Genomic DNA, 21466 nt, shown 5'->3' with positions numbered 1-21466 from the left:
CGGCCAGCAGGTGAACATATCGAGGCTACACGCGATCCATGTGGCGAATCCACCACTGTGCACGGGCTGCGAAGTCCGAGACAACGATAAACGTCGTCTTAGCGGCGGCGCATCAGCGGCATTGTTGCACTTGGTGAAGCAAATGTTAGCATACTCTTTACGTGTGGCACCGAATCATGTTGAGCCTAAGATACCGGGTGAGACATTTTACCCGTTAAGAAAAACAAGTGCTGAGACGTGGCTTCGCGGCTGTTTCAAGACGGCCCTAAGGACTTGTGAAACTACTTGCAGGGCGACATCGCAAGATACAAACTGTAGATAATTTTTCTCCAACTATTTATGGAGTGCGCTTATTGACCCACCTCGCAGATGGATCATCATCGGCAGGAGAAGCTAGAATTAAAAGACTATGACAGAACAATACACGGATGAATTTGGTATATAACTTAGTCTGTACGAGAAGTCATACCTGGATAATTAAGCTGTGGGAGAGTTTCCTCATGACCCTTCTCACTGTGCTGCGGTATGTGCCTCCGTTTTATTTTTCTTCTTTACTGAGGAAGGACCCTTGGCTGTTTTGTTTCTAATCCAGCGTACAATGCAACACCGGTTACCAGTGATATGGATTCCATCATTCGATTTTATTTCATGGCTTCCTTACATCCACACTCACTCACACACACACACACGTCACGCTCTTTTTTTTCTTTGCTTCCATTACAGTTATATACACACATCAAAACAAGTTTTGCATCACCTCGGCTCCGAGAGTTCCGGAACCTGTACTGAAAATTGGAATAGAGATGAACATACACATAATTTCAGACCTTTCTGTTGCTCATGAAAACCACACATTGCATGTTGCACCATCATACAGCGAGAACATATGAGGTGGTGTTCCAGATTGCTGCACACACCAGTACCTCTGATACCCAGTAGCACGTCCTCTTGCATTGATGCATGCCTGTTTTCGTCGTGGCATACTATCCACAAGTTCATCAAGGCACTGTTGGTCCAGATTGTCCCTCTCCTCAACGGCGATTCGGCATAGATCCCTTAGAGTGGATGGTGTGTCACGTCTATAAACAGCTCTTTTCAATCTATCCCAGGCATGTTCGATAGCCGGCCGGTGTGGCCGTGCGGTTCTAGGCGCTGCAGTCCGGAACCGCGGGACTGCTAGCTACTGTCGCAGGTTCGAATCCTGCCTCGGGCATGGATGCGTGTGATGTCCTTAGGTTAGTTAGGTTTAAGTAGTTCTAAGTTCTAGAGGACTGATGACCTAAGATGTTAAGTCCCATAGTGCTCAGAGCCATTTGAACCATGTTCGATAGGGATCATGTCTGGAGAACATGCTGGCCACTCTAGTCGAGAGATGTCGTTATCCTGAAGGAAGTCATTCACAAGATGTGCAAGATGGAAGTGCGAATTGCCATCCATGAAGACTAATGTCTCGCCGATATGGTTGCACTATCGGTAGGAGGATGGCATTCACGTATCGTACAGCCGTTACGGTGCCTTCCATGACCACCAGCAGCGTACGTCGGCCCACATAACGCCACCTCAAAACAGCAGGGAACCTCCACCTTGGTGCACTCGCTGGACAGTGTGTCTAAGGCGTTCAGCCTGACCGGGTTGCCTCCAGACACATCTCCGACGATTGTCTGGTTGAAAGCATATGCGACACTCATCGGTGAAGAGAACGTGATGCCTATCCTGAGCAGTCCGTTCGGCATGATGTTGGGCCCATCTGTAGTGCGCTGCATGGTGTCGTGGTTGCAAAGATGGACCTCGCCATGGACGTCGGGAGTGAAGTTGCACATCATGCAGCCTATTGCGCACAGTTTGAGTCGTAACACGACGTCCTGTGGCTGCACGAAAAGCATTATTCAACATGGTGGCGTTGCTGTCAGGGTTTATCCACGCCATAATCCATAGGTAGCTTTCATCCACTGCAGTAGTAGCCGCTGGGCGGCCAGAGCGAGGCACGTCATCGACAGTTCCTGTCTCTCTGTATCTCCTGCATGACCGAACAACATCGATTTGGTTCAATCCGAGACGCTTGGACACTTCTCTCGTTGTGAGTCCTTCCTGGCACAAAGTAACAATGCGGACGCGATCGAACCGCGGTATTGACCGTCTAGGCATGGTTGAACTACAGACAACACGAGCCGTGTACTTCCTTCCTGGTGGAATGACAGGAATTGATCTGCTGTCGGACCCCCTTCGTCTAATAGGCGTTGCTCATTAATGATTGTTTACATCTTTGGGCGGGTTTAGTGACATTTATGAACAGTCGAAGAGATTGTGTCTCTGATACACTATCCACAGTCAAGATCAATCTTCAGGAGTTCTGGGAATCAGGGTGATGCAAAACTTTTTTTTATGTGTATATTATGTTCTGTCAGTCCCCTCCGTACACTTAGCCCCCCACTCAATCTGATGCAACAAATAAACTACTCGGATTCATTCTATTCTGATACAAAAAATCGAAATTCCAAAAGAAACATCATATTTTTAATTTGACGCAGAAGAGATAATTTTTATTTTATGTTTGGAAAATGAAATAAAATAGTGATTAAGTGTGACCACTCGTGATAAGGAGGAAATCCGAATCGAGTCTTTCCGTGCATGCTGCTACGAGAATCATAGGATTAAGTATACAGAAATTTAATGTTGTTCGATGTGGCACGCTATTGCCGTCTGACAAAGAGTAGTCATACCTATTCACATCATTGTGACCACCTTCAAAGATGTGAAAATATTGTGAACTGCAAAGAAACATCAAACAGAAACTTTTAATTTAAGAGCTTTGTCACAATACCAATCACACAATTGTCACAACTGTCCAACTCGGACTGGTCGTCAGTGGGAAAGTAAATATCCTACATCAGGGCTTCCCAACCTTTTCAGCTGGCGGACCCCTTCTTCAGTCGAAAATCCATGGCGGACCCCTAGTCAGTCAAGAGCACAGTAACTAAAATTTCAGAGCGAAACCCATGGGAACTGAAAGCTTCTTGTTGCAGGTGCCATGTTCCCAATGACCCCCCCCCCCCCCCCCGAAGTATCAATAGTTTTTGGTTTAGACTTAGACATGAATGGAAACAACTTGAAATTAACGATCCAATTTGAATTCCCACTGTATCCAGACACCAGTGGATTTACTCCCTTTGTTCAACACACTATAGCCTGATTAAAATTACTTGGTAATTGAAATTTCACACAATGGAGCTTTCTTCCTCCAAGAGCAATCAACGTCACGTCCAAACTGTTCGCTGTTGACAAGCTGCCGCTTATGGTCTGTTCACTTCCACTATTTGGCTACTGTTGTGTAAGGAGCATCCATATTTCATAACAGTCGTGTGTGTGTGTGTGTGTGTGTGTGTGTGTGTGTGTGTGTGTGTGTGTGTGTGTGTGTGTGTGTGTGTGGTTTTTCGTGAAATCCGAAGAAAAATGTTCAAATGTATGTAAAGTCTTCCTTTGGTCGTCCTCCCTCCTCATTCATTTCAACTGGAAACTTCTCTTGTTGTGAAGGTGATGGAGAAACGGCAGCCTTCTTCAATGATCCTGACTTCAGCCACCGATCCATGTTAGAAGTAATAAACTGGTCAAAAATCGACTTATGAAACAGTTAGTGCACTGACAATGCAAGTTTAACATTTAATGATGCCTGGGGCCGCATACGTGCCCGCGAGCGCTGTGATTGGTCGACAAAGCTCGCTCCGCGCATCCGTAAAAGGTTTCAGCGCATCTAGTGCCGTGAGCCAGCGCACAAACGACCGCCGTATTGTTACGAAACAGTCGATCAGAGAAGCCGCATTCTCCGGCACTAAACTGTGTACACGTTCTCACTTAGGAACCGCAAAGGCTGCTTGGGGATACTACCTGACGTAAAACTACACGTTTTTCACACGAAAAAAACAATAGTGATGAATTTGATTTTCACATTTTTATTCAATAATTTTACTCATTATTTTACACGATTTGGTGAAAGGTGGCCGCGGACCCCCTAGAAAGAGCCGGCGGACCCCTAAAGGGTCCGCGGACCACAGGTTGGTAAGTCCTGTCCTACATGAGTAAACGAGGAAGAAGATATGGACCAGTGTGTCATTCTTGTTTCCTTTCGTCAGATGCAGCCTGTGAGGTCTCAGACCTTAGAAGAGATAGACTTACACTCTTCTGGAAAGTAAACTGTCGAATTTCTGAAGGAAAAAAGCTAAAAATATTTTGCCTCTGCAGATATTTAGATTGTGCAGCTGTCACGTGAGGAGTAAGTTGTATTCCAGCGAACATAGAAAGATATGAAATAAACACTTCCTTTAGTAACGTAAGATAGTTTGATGTGAGATATGCTTTCAGGTATAGGGAATAAAGTGATGAGTACAAAGGCAAAGAAGGCACTGAGACATATCCTCACTGCAAGTGTTCATATAAAGATGACCAATAATAATGAGACGCCCAGGAAGTGGAAGCGAAAATACGTACTTAACATTATTGATTTCCTACTCTCCCCCGGTGGGCTCCTTCCCTCTTGGTCTGGCGTTCCTCCCACCACACCTTCTAGATTCACACATAAGGTCATACTGTCTGATATGTTGTATTAGCTGTGTGATTTCTGCCTTGTGATTGACAGTTGAAGCAGGAAGCTTCCTATTTGCAAATCGTCAAATTTCATGGTCTGAGTGCCGGTTTTTTATTTTCACCATGTGAAGCCTGAAAATTTTTCCAGAACTCGTAAGTAAAAAAATGAAATTTTCCTATCGTAGTACTGGAAGGTATCCCCGAGCGTACAAACCAAATCAAAGCAGCAAGACATGGACACCTCGTGGCAACGCGAGGTACGAGCAACAGAATAATGCTTCACTCCGACAGTTGCTGCCACCTGTTGGCGCAGAGCGCAACTAACCGCGGCTTCTGCGTTTACTCAGCAAATACTGTCCGCGTTTGCCTTCAAAATGGATTCAATAAAACAACTTTGTATGTCATGTAAACAGGATTTCCTTTGTCCCTCAGGCTAACGTTCGCCACGAGTATTAGTCTGCACTTAATTACGACCTAGTGGTCTGCAATGAAAATTACAATCTGTTAAACTACCGGTAAAGCAATCTGGCTGCGTTGTTAGCAAGTAACTAGGTAAATCTGCTAATATCGCATATAATTAAGCGGCACCAATGAGGTGTAATGTGCGATACTGTCTGCTACAAATGATGTCTAACAGCAATAATGGGACAACGTTATAATTTGTCTGTAAGCCTTTCGAGGCAGACGACTTGGATTTAGCTGCGTGTAGTTCATTTTAGCACACTATTTTGACGTATTTACATGCAGCAAGAAAGCTTAGTTCTATATCGAATCCCAGAGCCCCCTTCACACTATCTGAGTCTTCGTTAACTACAGATGTAGCATAGAACTAAAGCACTTTTTCTTCACTCACTCTTACCATCTCTGTGAAAATAAGAAACAACAAACAGCTAATACATGGTAAAGTGGCAAGCACCCTGTGCTGTATACACCAAGATGCATTCCTAACAGGCAACAACTGCTACATAACTAATAGTCCAAATTACAGTGAACCAATATTCATCGAACATTCAGATGTTTTCTCTAGAGAAGTGTTTATACGTCGTTGTTACGTAAAGGCATCCTGAAAACTAGAAACTGTATTAAATATTTTGCGTCCCAGTAAGGTATGCACATATGGCGTTCTTTGGCAAAGGGAAACATTTTCATGTAAATCTTTGTCAAGATTTACTTAACTAAAGCTCGTTCTTCAGTGAGTAGCTACAGAGATACAACGAGCGGCCAACGATATCCACTACACATTATTGCGCGAATGGAAACTGCCTGACGAAGAAGGGTAATTCTGAACCTGGAACGATATTTTTAGTACAAATCAAATACTACATTTATTTAATGGCTGACTCCTGCGTTGTTTTATTTTATTTATTTTATAAAAATTTTGTTTTGAAACTTAGAAACGTTGTTGATCTTTTTCACAGACTCTTTTTATGTAAATCTCCATTCTCTGTACACTTCAGCCGAAAAGTGTGTAGAGAGTCTTCTTCAGCTAAAAATTTATTCCTGTAACGTCCCGGAATAAACCAAGAAGTAACTCTCACGTCTAGTACGCTTTTCTGTGGCGCGACAGCAAAAAGTTTGTGTTACATGTTTACGTAAGTTTCGAGAGTATGCGTAAGGTATTGACTTGTGATGTTTACTGTTGCAGCGCTAAACGAGCCAACCATCGACTATGGCTTCCAACGCCTTCAGAAACTCATCCCCAGGCACCCAGGAGACCCGGAGAAGCTGCCAAAGGTTGGTCCATATAGTTCCTGTTTTGCACCGACAGTAGACGCAGAAATGTGAATTGAGAAACGATATGCTTCGATCCCCATCTCTGGCTTTTTGTAGCTGCAGCTGAGTATTGTAGGCACCTTCGCATCGTCCCATTATGTTGGAACCCTCTCTTATTTTAAGTCAAACTGCTAGAAGCTATGCCAACGGCCTTGCTACAGTGGTAACACCAGTCCCCGTCGTATCACCGAAGTTAAGTGATATCGGGCTTGGATAGCACTTGGCTGCATAACAGTTCGGATCCGTCGATAGTTATTGGCAAGAGGGGTGCACTCAGCCCTTCTGAGGGCAATTGAGGAGCTACTCGATTGAGAAGCAACAGCTACGACCACGAAAGCTGACAACATGCCCCTCCAAATCCGCATCCAGCGACGCATATCGGCTGAGGGTGACGCGGCAGTCGGTCGGTACGTTGACCTTCCGAGGTCTGTTCGAGCAGAGTTTAGTTTTATTGGAAGCTGTGTTCCTCTCAGACGTTTACAGACGCCCCCTGTAGCTAAAGCTGTCCCACCTGTACGATCGTTATCATCTATTAGCAATTATTACGCCCTAATTAAGGCTGCTTGTTTCAATCTAAGAATATACGGTACTCGTTTCTATAAACGAGTATACTTAATGGACCATTTGGATATTATATTTTGGTTCGTATTTTTCAGCTTCTCATTGGAATACTGAACAGTTGCAGAAGAATATTCTCAGGATTTGATACCAAGAGTCACATTCCACCAATACAGATTCCTCCTACGTGTTCATACCACAACTTCAACAATCGTGGCACAAATGAGAAAAGCGCCGGCAGAAGAGCTTAATTAAAAATCAAACCCGCAACCGAAGACGCGCTGACGCGTGTGTATTTTGCGGCGTCACTCTTGCTGGGCTACTGCTGTAATTGCGGCTAGCTAGCCGAGCAGGTGGTAGCGCTACTCATTGGGAGACCACCTTTTGTGCGCATGCGTGATTTACTCGTCACATTTCAGCGGCGGCAGGGGCTTTTGTATCCGTCCTCCGAAATACGATGTCAGCGTTGCGATAACAATTATCTGTCCCGCTTATCGACATCGTTTAAAGTGGCTTCTGTAATCGATTGCACGGTGGGCAGTTTGTTTGGTTATGTTTAGTGGGATCATCAATATAAACAGCCGTGCCTGATAAGGAGGGCGCTACGTCAGCGTCGTCGATGGCTGGGTTTTCGACGCTGCCAGCATGCGTTACTGAGCGTCATATATTCAATACCGTGAAAACGAACCATAACACGGAGATGCATTGCTTTTTTTTTCTTTTTACCAGGGTCTTCTTTTGATAAGGCACGAGCGTAGGAGAGGCGCTGCGGACGATGTCGAGCTGTTAGCAAAGGCATTCGCATCGGTCGTCTGCTGCCATATCCCATTAATGCCAGGTCGCCAGATTTCGCCTCACTGTCGTAATGGATACTTTCGTCGTATGTCCACATTAATTTCTGCTGTTATTTCGCGCAGTGTTGCTTGTCTAGCACTGACGACTGTAAACAAACGCTGCAGCTCTCGGTCGTTAAGTGAAGGCCGTCGGCCACTGCCTTGTCCGCGGTGAGAGGTAATGCCTTAAATTTGATATTCTCGGTACACTCTCGAGACTGTGGATCTCGACTTCCGAAATGGAATTTCCCATGCTTCTAGCTCAATTTTTATTTTTCGACACAATCACTAATGAAAGCTGTGCTTTCTCTTCTGGGTCTGTGGCGCTGGATGACGATTGTGATGATGAGGATCATGACCACACATAGTCTGTTGCAAAAATCTCTGTAAATGATTTGCTTTACAGTCACCAGGTATATAGACAGGAGACTGAGAGACTGAGCTGGAGGCCTTTCTCTAAGGCACGTGTAGTAAACTGAATAGCTCATCAGTATGAATCCCATACCTGCCAGACACGGTTTCCCTAAACTCCACAAAGATAGCATCCCAGTCCGTCGTATGCTGTCTTTATTCTCATCACGTTACAGATTAGCCAGAGAGTTAAATGACCTGATCGAGATCAAAACCAAGTTTAATCCTATTCATTATATTTTTAATTTATTTGGCTTGGTAAACAAGTTAAAAGACATTCAAATCCCTCCTAGTATCAGACTTGTTTCTTTTGAAGTCAACAGCTTATTCACTAATACACCTGTTCAGGAGTGCGTAAACATTCTCACACACTTACCAGATAAATCAGGAATTTACCCAGTTGTCACAGATTGCATAAGGTTAGCTACACAGACCTGTCTGACATAAAATTATTTCCATTTCAATGGCAGGATATCCAAACAGCTGGATGGTCTATCTGTTAATCCACTCTCAGTCCACTTCTTGCTGAAATCTTCGTGGAAAATTTTGAAAAAAAGTTTTTGGCAAATAATTCGCTCTTCCAAGATTGGATACTGCTTTAGGTGTGTTGATGATGTGCTTATGGACAAGTACTACCAGAAAACTTCAAAAATTCCTCGAGCAGTTAAATTCTAAACATAACAGCATAAAATTCACGATGGAGTTTGGGGGCAACTGCATAAGTTAAATTCTAAACATAACAGCATAAAATTCACGATGGAGCTTGGGGGCAACTGCATAAACGATACAGATCTAACCACAGACATCAGCGATTATATTCATCCTTTCAAGATTTGTATGAAGCCTACCACCACACATATTGTACCGCCTGGCAAATCTCGACACTCAGTGACCTGTAAACATGCTGCCTTTCATTCAGTGACATATCACCTAATATCCATCCCCATGAGTGAAGACAACTTGCTAATGAAATTAAATGGAAAGGAACAAGTACCATCAAACGATGGCCACCCTCCTACGTTGGTGGCCGCCATTATGCAGGAAAAGCAGAAACAACAGGTGTGATCTCTTCTTTACCCTGTTCTGGACTCACCACCTCAAGAACGCAATAAATGTTGCATAGTTCCATATTTAGGAAAAATGTCACTGGATGTAGCTAGAAAACTTCAATACGGAAACTTAAAAACATCATTTTATATGCACAACACTGTTGGACACCTTTTGCCCAATGATGAAGACAACACTCGAGCTAGAAAAAAAGAGGGATATATATATACATATATATATATATATATATATATATATATATACATATATATATATATAATTACTTGTAATTGTGGCACATTCTGTATAGGCCAGTCTGGAAGGGCAATATGCACCCACGTGAAAGAGAAGTTGAAAACAGAGAAGGAGACTCTGCCTTTGCAGACCACCTGGTACAAGGCGCAGCGTGAAATATTACATCACATACATAAAGGAAGGAGAATGAACTTCGTTGAAATAATGGAAATTAATAAACATACGCCCATCTGCCCAACCTAGCTACTGAGTAACCAGCCACATTTCCCTCACTCGCCACTTCCAACTGCAGATACTACTACTCATAATCCCATCAAGATCATGCTGTAAATTACCCCTCTTAGTCACATGTCCCATTTTTCCTTTATTTCAGTTACTACAATTCTTTTGTTGTGTTAAAAAAATTACTTTTGTAATCCTAGCTCTTCACTTACCTTCTTTATCTCACTAATACACTGTATCTGTTAGTAATTTACGACCTATTAAAGACAAGTTTATTTTGTTCAGTCACACCCCTGGAACATGTCACCAAAGTTTAGGGTTAAATTTATTTTCTACTATGAACAGTTGTTGTAATTTGTATATAGTTGATTGGTTAATGTGTTACATATCTTATTTAATTAACTTTGCACGCATTTATACTGAAATAAAAATATTTCTAAATCTATGGTTAACATTTTCATATCTTGAAATGGGGAAACTGTGTAAATGTGCTAGTTTAAAATCTTTTATGCAACAAAATTCACCCTATATTTATCTTTGTACCAGATGATGGCATAACAGCCGAAAAGCAGTGTCGTGTCTGTTTTCAATCATAATGAATATCTGTAGTTATGATGAAGTTGATTACATCCCATCACCACTACTGTACTTCGTGTAAGATACACATATAGTCAGAGACGCTGTGCGCTTTGACTTGTAGTGCCTCCTGCGCACTGGGCACTCAGTTCGCGGAGTGGAGAGAGGATGGTGAGGGTGTGCGGTGTGCCCGCAGGAGATAATCCTGAAGCGCGCGGCCGACCTGGCGGAGGCGCTGTACAGCATGCCGCGCAACAACCAGCTGGGGCTGTCTGCGCCGCGGTCGCCGCCCGCCGCCGCCAACGGCATGCCCTCCGGCTTCAACACCTACACCGGCCAGCTCGCCGTCAGCGTCCAGGACGCGCCCTCCGCCGCCCAGTGGACGGAAGGTGCGTACGCACGTACGTTCACCTCACCACACTACATACTTCTCATAGCTGTTGCTAACATTAAGGAATTGTACTGGCATGTCCTACAAACAAATATCAACACACAGACAGACGTGTTCACCTGGAGGAAATAGGGTCGAGTGAGGTAGCGCGGCGGTAAGGGACTGGACCCGCAGTAGCAACGACGCCCTTTCAAATCTCCAGCCATCCAGATTTAGGATTCCTTAAGCAGTTTAAGGCGAAAACCTTCTTCTGAAAAATGCGCAATTTCCTTCGCCAGACACTGCCCTTTCTTCTAATGATATCGCCATTAATGAGATATTGAACCTTATTCTTCCTTCCCTCTGGGGCAAATAAATTCAAATAACTGTTGATCTAATCTGATGCACCTAAAAATGCATCAAGAGGACGCAATGTGACTACGTAAACTTCTCCTATGTATTAACAGATAATATTCTAGCCGGGTCTGAAGTCTGATAGTACAGTCGCCTTGCACGATTTTTCAGTGATCCGTCAATGGTTCAAATGGCTCCGAGCACTATGGGACTTATCATCTGTGGTCATCAGTCCCCCAGAACTTAGAACTACTTAAACCTAACTAAGGACATCACACACATTCATGCCCGAGGCAGGATTCGAACCTGCGACCGTAGCGGTCACGCGGTTCCAGACTGAAGCGCCTAGGACCGCACGGCCACACCGGCCGGCGTCCGTCAATTGCTGAGGGAGCCTGGTGTTCCGAAAACCTTAGCCATCGAGGAAAACGTAGCTATACTGCCCAGACAATTCGTACCATTGATGACAAATGCGCTGAATGCTATCGTCATACGGGATTGCTGCATCCTGAGAAATCTGTGACGGTGAAGCACTGTCTAACCGAGGCACACGGAATGATTCATAACAAGAGCGCCCGTGCGAAAAATCTGTAAAAATAAACCAAAGAAAGTGAAATAATAATCATGAATTTATGATACATCCTTTTATATAAATTTCCATATGTCCAGAAATGTATTTTGCCTTGGAAATGTTTGCCACGGCTTGTGCGAGGGGTAGAGATAAGGGAATGTCAGTAGAGCCGCGTAACGCATAACTTTAACTCGACGAACATTTTCAGTTATAGTATGCACGTTAGGCCGTAGTAGCAATTGGTAAATTACAATTCAAGGTGACAATGACAAATATTTTTGTCCTTTCGGAAAGTATATTCGTTTAGAAAAGTCAACTTGTAGGACAGCCAACGAGTAATGGACTAGTGTAGCGGTCGCACTTATTATCTATATATGACAATGCTGTAAGCAAATTATCCAGTTAATGAGTACTTTAAACAAATAAAATGGTATTTGTAATAACACGAAAAGGGAGTTCCTTATTCGTAATTAATAAGTCAACTTAGTAAAATATGGTATGAAGTTGGGCATCCTTGATGCCTTTTGTCTACAGTAGTTAAAAGTTTCTTTTACCTTAAAATTTTCCACGAATAGTAAGCTTTATCGCAAAATCCGTGTGCAATATCAGAAGCTGATCAAAAACCCTTTCTAACAATTCTTCATTCATTCCTGACGACTAATATTCGATGGGAGAACGCGATTTTATCTCGAGAAACATTTATGATGATTAGACACAGATGGTGGGGTAGGTATCAGGAATATATCTTGAAGGAATAAATTGAAATTAGACAAACAGATAATGTTATAAGTGGAGACTAGAGTTCTCCTTTAAGTAAAATACGGGGTCATGTTTCATCTCATGGTAAAAAAACAACGGTCTTTGACTTGGCTGGCAGAAAGTACTGACCCACATACTCAGTGGCGATGTATCGTTTCTACAAGCCTTCACCAAGGAGGCTGTGCCTTTAATTGTGGCAAATATTTGCATAGTGTGGGGCAACAACTACTTAAAGTATTTCAATTGCAATGCATGTCCAGCATTCCATGATGACACACTTGAGAACCAATTTTCAAAACGTCTACCACCAACGTCAGTGCACTGTCGTATTCTCACAAGAAGCTGTTGCATCTCTCGCCATAGTGCATGTCTGCGTTCCTTTATGGAAGCAGCAGTCTCCATGGTCCCACCCAACTGTTCATATAACATACCAGTCTCTCTTCTGTACATTTCTGACGTCTTTCAACAACATAAACGAAATTATATTTGTGTTGGAACGAAATTCTCGTGCCCAGATAAATTGTCTGTTTCCCGATTACTCCGATCACATGTGAGAGTTTCATAGAAAGTGGAGGACCACCATCACTGTGGACGTCTATTGCAACCCGTGCGGTCAACGGAACGTCCTCTAGTTACTCAAGTAAGGTACTATCTAAGGAAACAACAAGTGCGTATTTCCTATCATCCGCTCATCCGTACCATGGCCTAGAAACCTTTAATCTGTGACACCATACTTCAGACTGCTAGAATAACGAGCTTGTAAATTTATTTCCACTGCACCTTGTGGGCTATCATATGACGGCGATGTTTATGACGCGTTATTGATTTCATTTCGTATAAATATAAATGAGCGTGTGGCATCGATGGCCGGGAGGCCCCCTGCGGGGAAGTTCGGCCGCCAAGTGGAAGTCTTATTTCAGCCGTCGCCACATTGGGCGACTTGCGCGCCGGTAATGAGGATGAAATGATGATAAGGACAACCCAACACCCAGTCCCCAAGTCGAGAAAATCTCCAACCCGGCCGGGAATCGAACCCGGGCCCGCCTGCAAGAGAGGCGAGCACGTTACCACCGAGCTGAGCAGGCGCATTCATTACATATAGTACGGCTTCGACATCATATACTAATAATGGCCTAGTATTACGATTGGTATTTAACAAGTGGCAAAATTCAAGGCGTGCAGCATTGACTCCAGAGTAAAGATGTAGCATACGCGGCGCTGTAGGTGAAGTGGATTCAGGTTTTTTGTGGGAATTAAAAGTCGCCACATGTTAATTGAATGCCTATATCTAACGATGTTAACAAAGTTCTGCTGTTCCTAGGCGTTTGTTAAATCCCCACCCACATGGAAATGCAACTGGATAGTGCGTCGATATTATACAGATAAGCAGATCTATTAAATAGTGCCGACGACATTCTTCAACAATGTGAAAAGCACTGACATTGCAAAAGGCGTAATCATATTCCATATTTACAAATTTATCACTAGCGACAACGTGTGACATTTTTAACCAGTTACTTGATGTCTAATTCTGACGCAGTCGCAATCTTTAGCATTCATACAGTCGCACCTAAGCACATTCACCTGCTAGAAAAGGTTTTCTGGTCGACTCCAATGGCCTTGTTTCGACTTAGATCTTTCAATGCTCTGTCAAATTTTTCTCGCAATCTCATAACTGCCATCTCATCTTCATCTGTGTCCTCTTCCCTTTCTATAATATTGCCTTCAAATTCATTTCCTCTGAGCGCCCTTCTATATACTCCTTCTGTTTTCGAACGTTGCCTTCTTTGCTTAGTACTGGCTCGCCATCTGGGCTCTTCACATTCGTACAGCTATTTCCCTTTTCTCCAAAGGCCTCTTTAATTTCCCTATAGACGGTATCTATCTTTCCCCTAGTGATATATGCTTGTATTGCCTTGCGTTTGTTCTCTCGCCATTTCTGCTTACCCATTTTTCACTTTCTGTCAATCTCGCTTTTATTTACCACATTATTATATTTTCTTCTTTCATATTTTAAATTCAATATCTCCTATGATATCCAAAGATTTCTCATAGTCATTGTCTTTCTTATATGTTTGGTCCGTTGCTGGCTTCGATACTTCATCTCTTAAATCCGTTCCTATTCTATTGTATTCCTTTCCCCTGTTTCAGTAAATCATTGCCTAATGCTTCCTCTGGAACTCACAACAGCTTCCGGTCCTTTTTACTAACCCAGGCCTCATCTCCCTAATTTTCTACCTCTTTGCAATATCTTCAGGTTTAATTAAGGTCAGAGTTCACATCTGTTCCTGAAAAAATCTTACAGTTTAAAATCTGTTTCCAAAATCTCTGTCTTACAGTTATATAATCAGCGTGAAACCTTCCGGTGTCTCCAGGTCTCTTGCAACCTTTTTCATGATTCTTAAACGATGATTAAATTCTCGTATACACTGTAAAATTCTACTCTGTGCAAAATTCTAGCAGACTGCTTCCTCTTTCATTCCTTTTCCTCAGTCTATATCATACTACTATCTTTCCTTCTCTTGCTTTCCTACTACCGATTTCCAGTCCCACATCACAATTAAATTTACGTTTCCTTTAACTATCTGAATAATTTCTTTTATCTTATCAGACATTCTTTCAGTCTCTTCATCTGAGGAACTAGGTGGCATATAGACTTATACTACTATGGTGGGCGTTGCTTTCGTGTCTATCGTGGCTGCTATAATGGTTCACTATGTTGTTCATAGCAGCTTACCCGAATTCGTACTCGTATTTTCTTTTCCGTCATTAGACCTACTTCTGCGTTACACCTACTTCATTATGTAATTGTAACCCTGCAGTACCCGTGGTCTAGGGGTAGCGTCTTTGATTCATAATCAAAACGTCTTCGGTCCCGGGTTCGATCCCCGCCACTGTCTTAATTCTGATAAATAATCAGCATTGGCGGCCGAAGACTTCCGGCATAAGAAGTCAGCCTCATTCTGCCAATGACCTTGTCAAAGAGGGCGGAGAAGCAGATAGAGGTTCAGGGCACTCTCTTGTCCTAGGGGTGGGAAATTGCCCCTAAAGGCGGAAGAATCAGCAATGATCAACGACATGAGGATGCAGAAGGCAATGGAAACCACTGCATTAAAGACACGTAACGTGTATCCACAGGACATGTGGCCTGTAATTGAAGAAGTGTCATGATGATCTCTCCATTGGCAAAAGATTCTGGAATAGTCCCCCATTCGGATCTCCGGGAGGGGACTGCCAAGGGGGAGGTTATCATGAGACAAAGACTGAATAATCTACGAAAGGATAACGTTCTACGAGTCGGGGCGTGGAATGTCAGAAGCTTGAACGTGGTAGGGAAACTAGAAAATATGAAAAGGGAAATGCAAAGGCTCAATCTAGATATAGTAGGGGTCAGTGAAGTGAAGTGGAAGGAAGACAAGGATTTCTGGTCAGATGAGGATCGGGTAATATCAACAGCAGCAGAAAATGGTATAACAGGTGTAGGATTCGTTATGAATAGGAAGATAGGGCAGAGGGTGTGTTACTGTGAACAGTTCAGTGACCGGGTTGTTCTAATCAGAATAGACAGCAGACCAACACCGACAACGATAGTTCAGGTATACATGCCGACGACGCAAGCTGAAGATGAACAGATAGAGAAAGTGTATGAGGATATTGAAAGGGTAATGCAGTATGTCATGGGCGACTGGAATGCAGTTGTAAGGGAAGGCTCAAATGGTGCAAATGGCTCTGAGCACTATGCGACTTAACTTCTGAGGTCATCAGTCGCCTAGAACTTAGAACTAATTAAACCTAATTAACCTAAGGGCATCACACACATCCATGCCCGAGGCAGGATTCGAACCTGCGACCGTAGCGGCCGCTCGGCTCCAGACTGTAGCGCCTAGAACCGCACGGCCACCCCGGCCGGCGCATAGGGGAAGGAGTAGAAGAAAAGGTTACAGGAGAATATGGGCTTGGGACAAGGAATGAAAGAGGAGAAAGACTAATTGAGTTCTGTAACAAGTTTCAACTAGTAATAGCGAATACCTTGTTCAAGAATCACAAGAGGAGGAGGTATACTTGGAAAAGGCCGGGAGATACGAGAAGATTTCAGTTAGATTACATCATGGTCAGACAGAGATTCCGAAATCAGATACTGGATTGTAAGGCGTACCCAGGAGCAGATATAGACTCAGATCACAATATAGTAGTGTGTGTGTGTGAAATCTTAAGGGACTTAACTGCTAAGGTCATCAGTCCCTAAGCTTACACACTACTTAACCTAAATCATACTAAGGACAAACACACAAACCCATGCCCGAGGGAGGACTCGAACCTCCGCCGGGACCAGCCGCACAGTCCATGACTGCAGCGCCTTAAACCGTTCGGGTAATCCCGCGCGGCAATATAGTAGTGATGAAGAGTAGGCTGAAGTTCAAGACATTAGTCAGGAAGAATCAATACGCAACGAAGTGGGATACGGAAGTACTAAGGAATGACGAGATACGTTTGAAGTTCTCTAACGCTATAGATACAACAATAAGGAAATGGCTCTGAGCACTATGGGACTTAACATTGGTGGTCACCACTCCCCTAGAACTTAGAGCTACTTAAACCGAACTAACCTAAGGACATCACACACATCCGTGCCCGAGGCAGGATTCGAACCTGCGACCGTAGCAGTCGCGCGGTTCCGGACTGAGCACCTTAACCGCTAGACCACCGCGGCCGGCAGCAATAAGGAATAGCGCAGTACGCAGTACAGTTGAAGAGAAACGGACAGCTCTAAAAAGGGCCATCGCAGAAGTTCGGAAGGAAAACATAGGTACAAAGAAGGTAGCTGCGAAGAAACCATGGGTAACAGAAGAAATACTTCAGTTGATTGATGAAAGGAGGAAGTACAAACACATTTCGGCAAAATTAGGAATACAGAAATACAAGTCGCTGAGGAATGAAATAAATAGGAAGTGCAAGGAAGCTAAGACGAAATGGCTGCAGGAAAAATGTGAAGACATCGAAAAAGATATGATTGTCGGAAGGACAGACTCAGCATACAGGGAAGTCAAGACAACCTTTGGTGACATTAAAAGCAACGGTGGTCACATTAAGAGTGCAACGGGAATTCCACTGCTAAATGCAGAGGAGAGAGCAAATAGGTGGAAAGAATACATTGAAAGCCTCTATGAGGGTGAAGATTTGTCTGATGTGATAGAAGAAGAAACAGGAGTCGATTTAGAAGAGATAGGGGATCCAGTATTAGAATCGAAATTTAAAAGAGCTTTGGAGGACTTACAGTCAAATAAGGCAGAAGGGATAGATAACATTCCATCAGAATTTCTCAAATCATTAGGGGAAGTGGCAACAAAACGACTATTCACATTGGTGTGTAGAATATATGAGCCTGGCGATATACCATCTGACTTTCGGAAAAGCATCATCCGCACAATCCCGAAGACGGCAAGAGCTGACAAGTGCGAGAATTATCGCACAATCAGCTTAACAGCTCATGCATCGAAGCTGCTTACAAGAATAATATACATAAGAATGGAAAAGAAAATTGAGAATGCGCTAGGTGACGATCAGTTTGGCTTTAGGAAAAGTAAAGGGACGAGAGAGGCAATTCTGACGTTACGGCTAATAATGGAAGCAAGGCTAAAGAAAAATCAAGACACTTTCATAGGATTTGTCGACCTGGAAAAAGCGTTCGACAATATAAAATGGTGCAAGCTGTTCGAGATTCTGAAAAAATTAGGGGTAAGCTATAGGGAGAGACGGATCATATACAATATGTACAACAACCAAGAGGGAATAATAAGAGTGGACGATCAAGAACGAAGTGCTCGTATTAAGAAGGGTGTAAGACAAGGCTGTAGCCTTTCGCCCCTACTCTTCAATCTGTACATCGAGGAAGCAATGATGGAAATAAAAGAAGGGTTCAGGGGTGGAATTAAAATATAGGGTGAAAGGATATCAATGATACGATTTGCTGATGACATTGCTATCCTGAGTGAAAGCGAAGGAGAATTAAATGATCTGCTGAAAGGAATTATCAGTCTAATGAGTACACAGTATGGTTTGAGAGTAAATCGGAGAAAGACGAAGGTAATGAGAAGTAGTAGAAATGAGAACAGCGAGAAACTTAACATCAGGATTGATGGTCACGAAGTCAATGAAGTTAAGGAATTCTGCTACCTAGACAGTGAAATAACCAATGACGGACGGAGCAAGGAGGACATCAAAAGCAGACTCGCTATGGCAAAAAAGGCATTTCTGGCCAAGAGAAGTCTACTAATATCAAATACCGGCCTTAATTTGAGGAAGAAATTTCTGAGGATGTACGTCTGGAGTACAGCATTGTATGGTAGTGAAACATGGACTGTGGGAAAACCGGAACAGAAGAGAATCGAAGCATTTGAGATGTGGTGCTATAGACGAATGTTGAAAATTAGGTGGACTGATAAGGTAAGAAATGAGGAGGTTCTACGCAGAATCGGAGAGGAAAGGAATATGTGGAAAGCACTGGTAAGGAGAAGGGACAGGATGATAGGACATCTGCTAAGACATGAGGGAATGACTTCCATGGTACTAGAGGGAGCTGTAGGAGGCAAAAACTGTAGAGGAAGACAGAGATTGGAATACGTCAAGCAAATAATTGAGGAGGTAGGTTGCAAGTGCTAGCACAGGAAAGGAATTCGTGGCGGGCCGCATCAAACCAGTCAGTAGACTGATGACCAAAAAAAAAAACCCCTGCACTCACCAGACCAGAAATCCTGTTAACCCTGCCACTAATTTCCACTATTCATTTTCCGTTTTAAATTTTCTAATCTACCTGCTCGATTTAACGTCTTAACATTGCATGCTCTGACCCATATGATGCCAGTTTCTGTTCCTAATGATGCCAGTCTCCTGAGCAGTCCCCACTCGGAGGCTCAGAAAGAAAACTATTTTACTTCCAGAATACGCTTTAAGACAAAACAGTCGACGCACCACGAAGGAATTATCCGAATAGCACGAAAATCGGTAGATATGATGTATAAGCGCAGCCGTTCAAATGACTACAATTTCAGAACAAACGGGATGATCTATTCAAGAGAAAGAGCTTCAGAAACTGAGCAAGTCAATAACGCGTTGGTCCTGCTGAGGGCCATCGTGCAGATTCTGTCCCATTGGCGCGTTAGATCGTCAAAATCCCGAGTTGGTTGGATGCCCTGCCCATGATGCTCCAAACGTTACCAGCTGGGGAGAGATCCGGCAACCTTGCTCTCCAAGATTGGGTATGGAAAGCAAGAAAACAAGAAGCACAATCTCTCGCCATGTGCAGCCAGGCATTGTCTTGCTGAAATGTAGGCGCAGGGTGGCTTGCTTGCCACGAAGGGCAACAAAACGGGACGTAGGATATCGTCGACGTAATGCTGTGCTGCAAGGGTGCCACGGACGACAACTAAAAGGGTCCTGCTATGAAAAGAAGCGGCACCCCAGACTGTAACTCCTGGTTTTCTGCCCGTATGGAGGGCGAGAGTTAGTTTGGTATCGCACTGCTCTCCAGACACGTCACCGCTAGTTCTCAGGGTGTGGTTCCAATTTTGGCCACCAGGTGCAAATCTGGCACTGTGAATGCAAGACAGAAGCATAGAAATGTTTCCATGTGTAATGGATTAGGAACGGGACGTGGGCAGAAATGATCAAAGTGAGAAAGGTTTAATATCAATATTATTACTATCCGCCGCTTTCAAAATTTGTTCAATATGAGCTCTGGAGAAGTCGACGAGATGCTGCATAGTGCACATTTTCACCTGTTGGCCAAAACTGTAAGGTTTTTCCAGCGTAAATCTGTTCCGCATTAATACATTAGCATACGTACCAATTTTCGCTGCCGTACGATAATTACAGCCCACACTGGACATCAATGAGGAACTTCACTTTAATTAGAACCACCTGGTATATTATGAATATTAATAGTCCTACGACACTCACTTGGGGCAGGTCCGGAATTTGTTTTGGAGTTGGAGACTTCTCTCCTGTGAGTCTAACACTGGTCGATGTGATGTTTCATACTCACATGTCATTTCTCCATTAAGTTGTTGAACCACTTTCATTCCACTTGTGAAAAAGATAGTTCTTCGGTGTTTAGTGTTCTGACCATTCGGTGCACTTGTGCTCTTCTCTCAGTTTATCACTTCACATACTGCACTCTGTCCTACGCTGATGCTACTTTTCTCTAGTTTTAAAACACATATAAAGGCAGTTTCAGCAAGACATTTTTCTCTGTGACTTAAGTAGGTATAAAACCTTCTTTCAAGATTCTTAAACCAAGTCTTAGCAATGATTAAATTATGCAAAATTCTATCAGGCAGCTTCCTCTTTCATTCCTTACCCCATATCCTCATAGTTTTTTGCCTTCTCCTCCTTTTCCTATTACCGAATTCTTGTGCCCATCTCAGTTAAACTTTCGTCTCCCTTTACTAACTGAAAGAAGGCAAGAAGCCTTACTCTTTCTGTGGAGTAAAGAGTTTATTTAGTTAACTTACAGAGAGTTACAACAAAGAATTATATTTTTTCAATAGAACATTTTTTTCTATGACGTAGCTAATGTTTTTAAATTAACTGTGTAGAAATCAGTTTAAATCAAATTTCTGTTGATTTCAGTTAAGTAGCTAAGAAACGTTCGAAGTTGTAGGGGTGGATACAGCACGCTGTACGCCATGCGCTGTCTGAAGCCATTTTCGTTTAGAAGATGGAATGTGTGCTTACATTGCCGTATACAAGGCAGAGGGGAAAGCACAGACAAGTGAGCTTCGGTCGGCCACGAATAATGGCGTGGAATTAAAATGGTATACCCATCCAACGATTACGATGACTTGTTGCTCACACTCGATGAATCCGACTAGGTGCGAATGAAGCAACCGTGGCTCATTTCCGAGTCGAACAACTCCACCAGCCATTACGTTCTCACGTGTTGAACAATGACTTTGAGAAATAAGTAGTTTGAGAAGGCGCTGCGGTAATGGACGAAGAGCAGCAAGAAGTGAGTGCATATAAGTGTTTGTTTGAGCTGCAGTACAGCACGATCCGCAAGTCAGTTTACGAGAAGTTGCTGCAGCCACCAATATGAGCTTTACACCTGTGTGGCGAACAGCATACAGCCATAAGTTTCTCACGTACCTCCTAACACTGCAT

General features: G+C 43.3%; 1 protein-coding gene across 1 annotated transcript in view; it reads left to right on the top strand.

Moving 5' to 3' along the window:
* LOC126454888 (transcription factor collier) overlaps nt 1-21466 on the top strand; it is a 628901-nt gene that overhangs the window by 588256 nt on the left and 19179 nt on the right. Inside the window, exons 11-12 of the mRNA XM_050091135.1 lie at nt 6224-6312; nt 10450-10642. Of these exons, the coding sequence (XP_049947092.1) occupies nt 6224-6312; nt 10450-10642 (282 nt within the window). The remainder of the gene's footprint in view (nt 1-6223; nt 6313-10449; nt 10643-21466) is intronic.

The sequence above is a fragment of the Schistocerca serialis genome, chromosome 1 (assembly GCF_023864345.2).
Source record: "Schistocerca serialis cubense isolate TAMUIC-IGC-003099 chromosome 1, iqSchSeri2.2, whole genome shotgun sequence".
Classification (NCBI taxonomy): domain Eukaryota; kingdom Metazoa; phylum Arthropoda; class Insecta; order Orthoptera; family Acrididae; genus Schistocerca; species Schistocerca serialis.
Note: the sequence above shows the minus strand (reverse complement) of the source record. Positions and strands in the feature narration are given on the sequence as shown.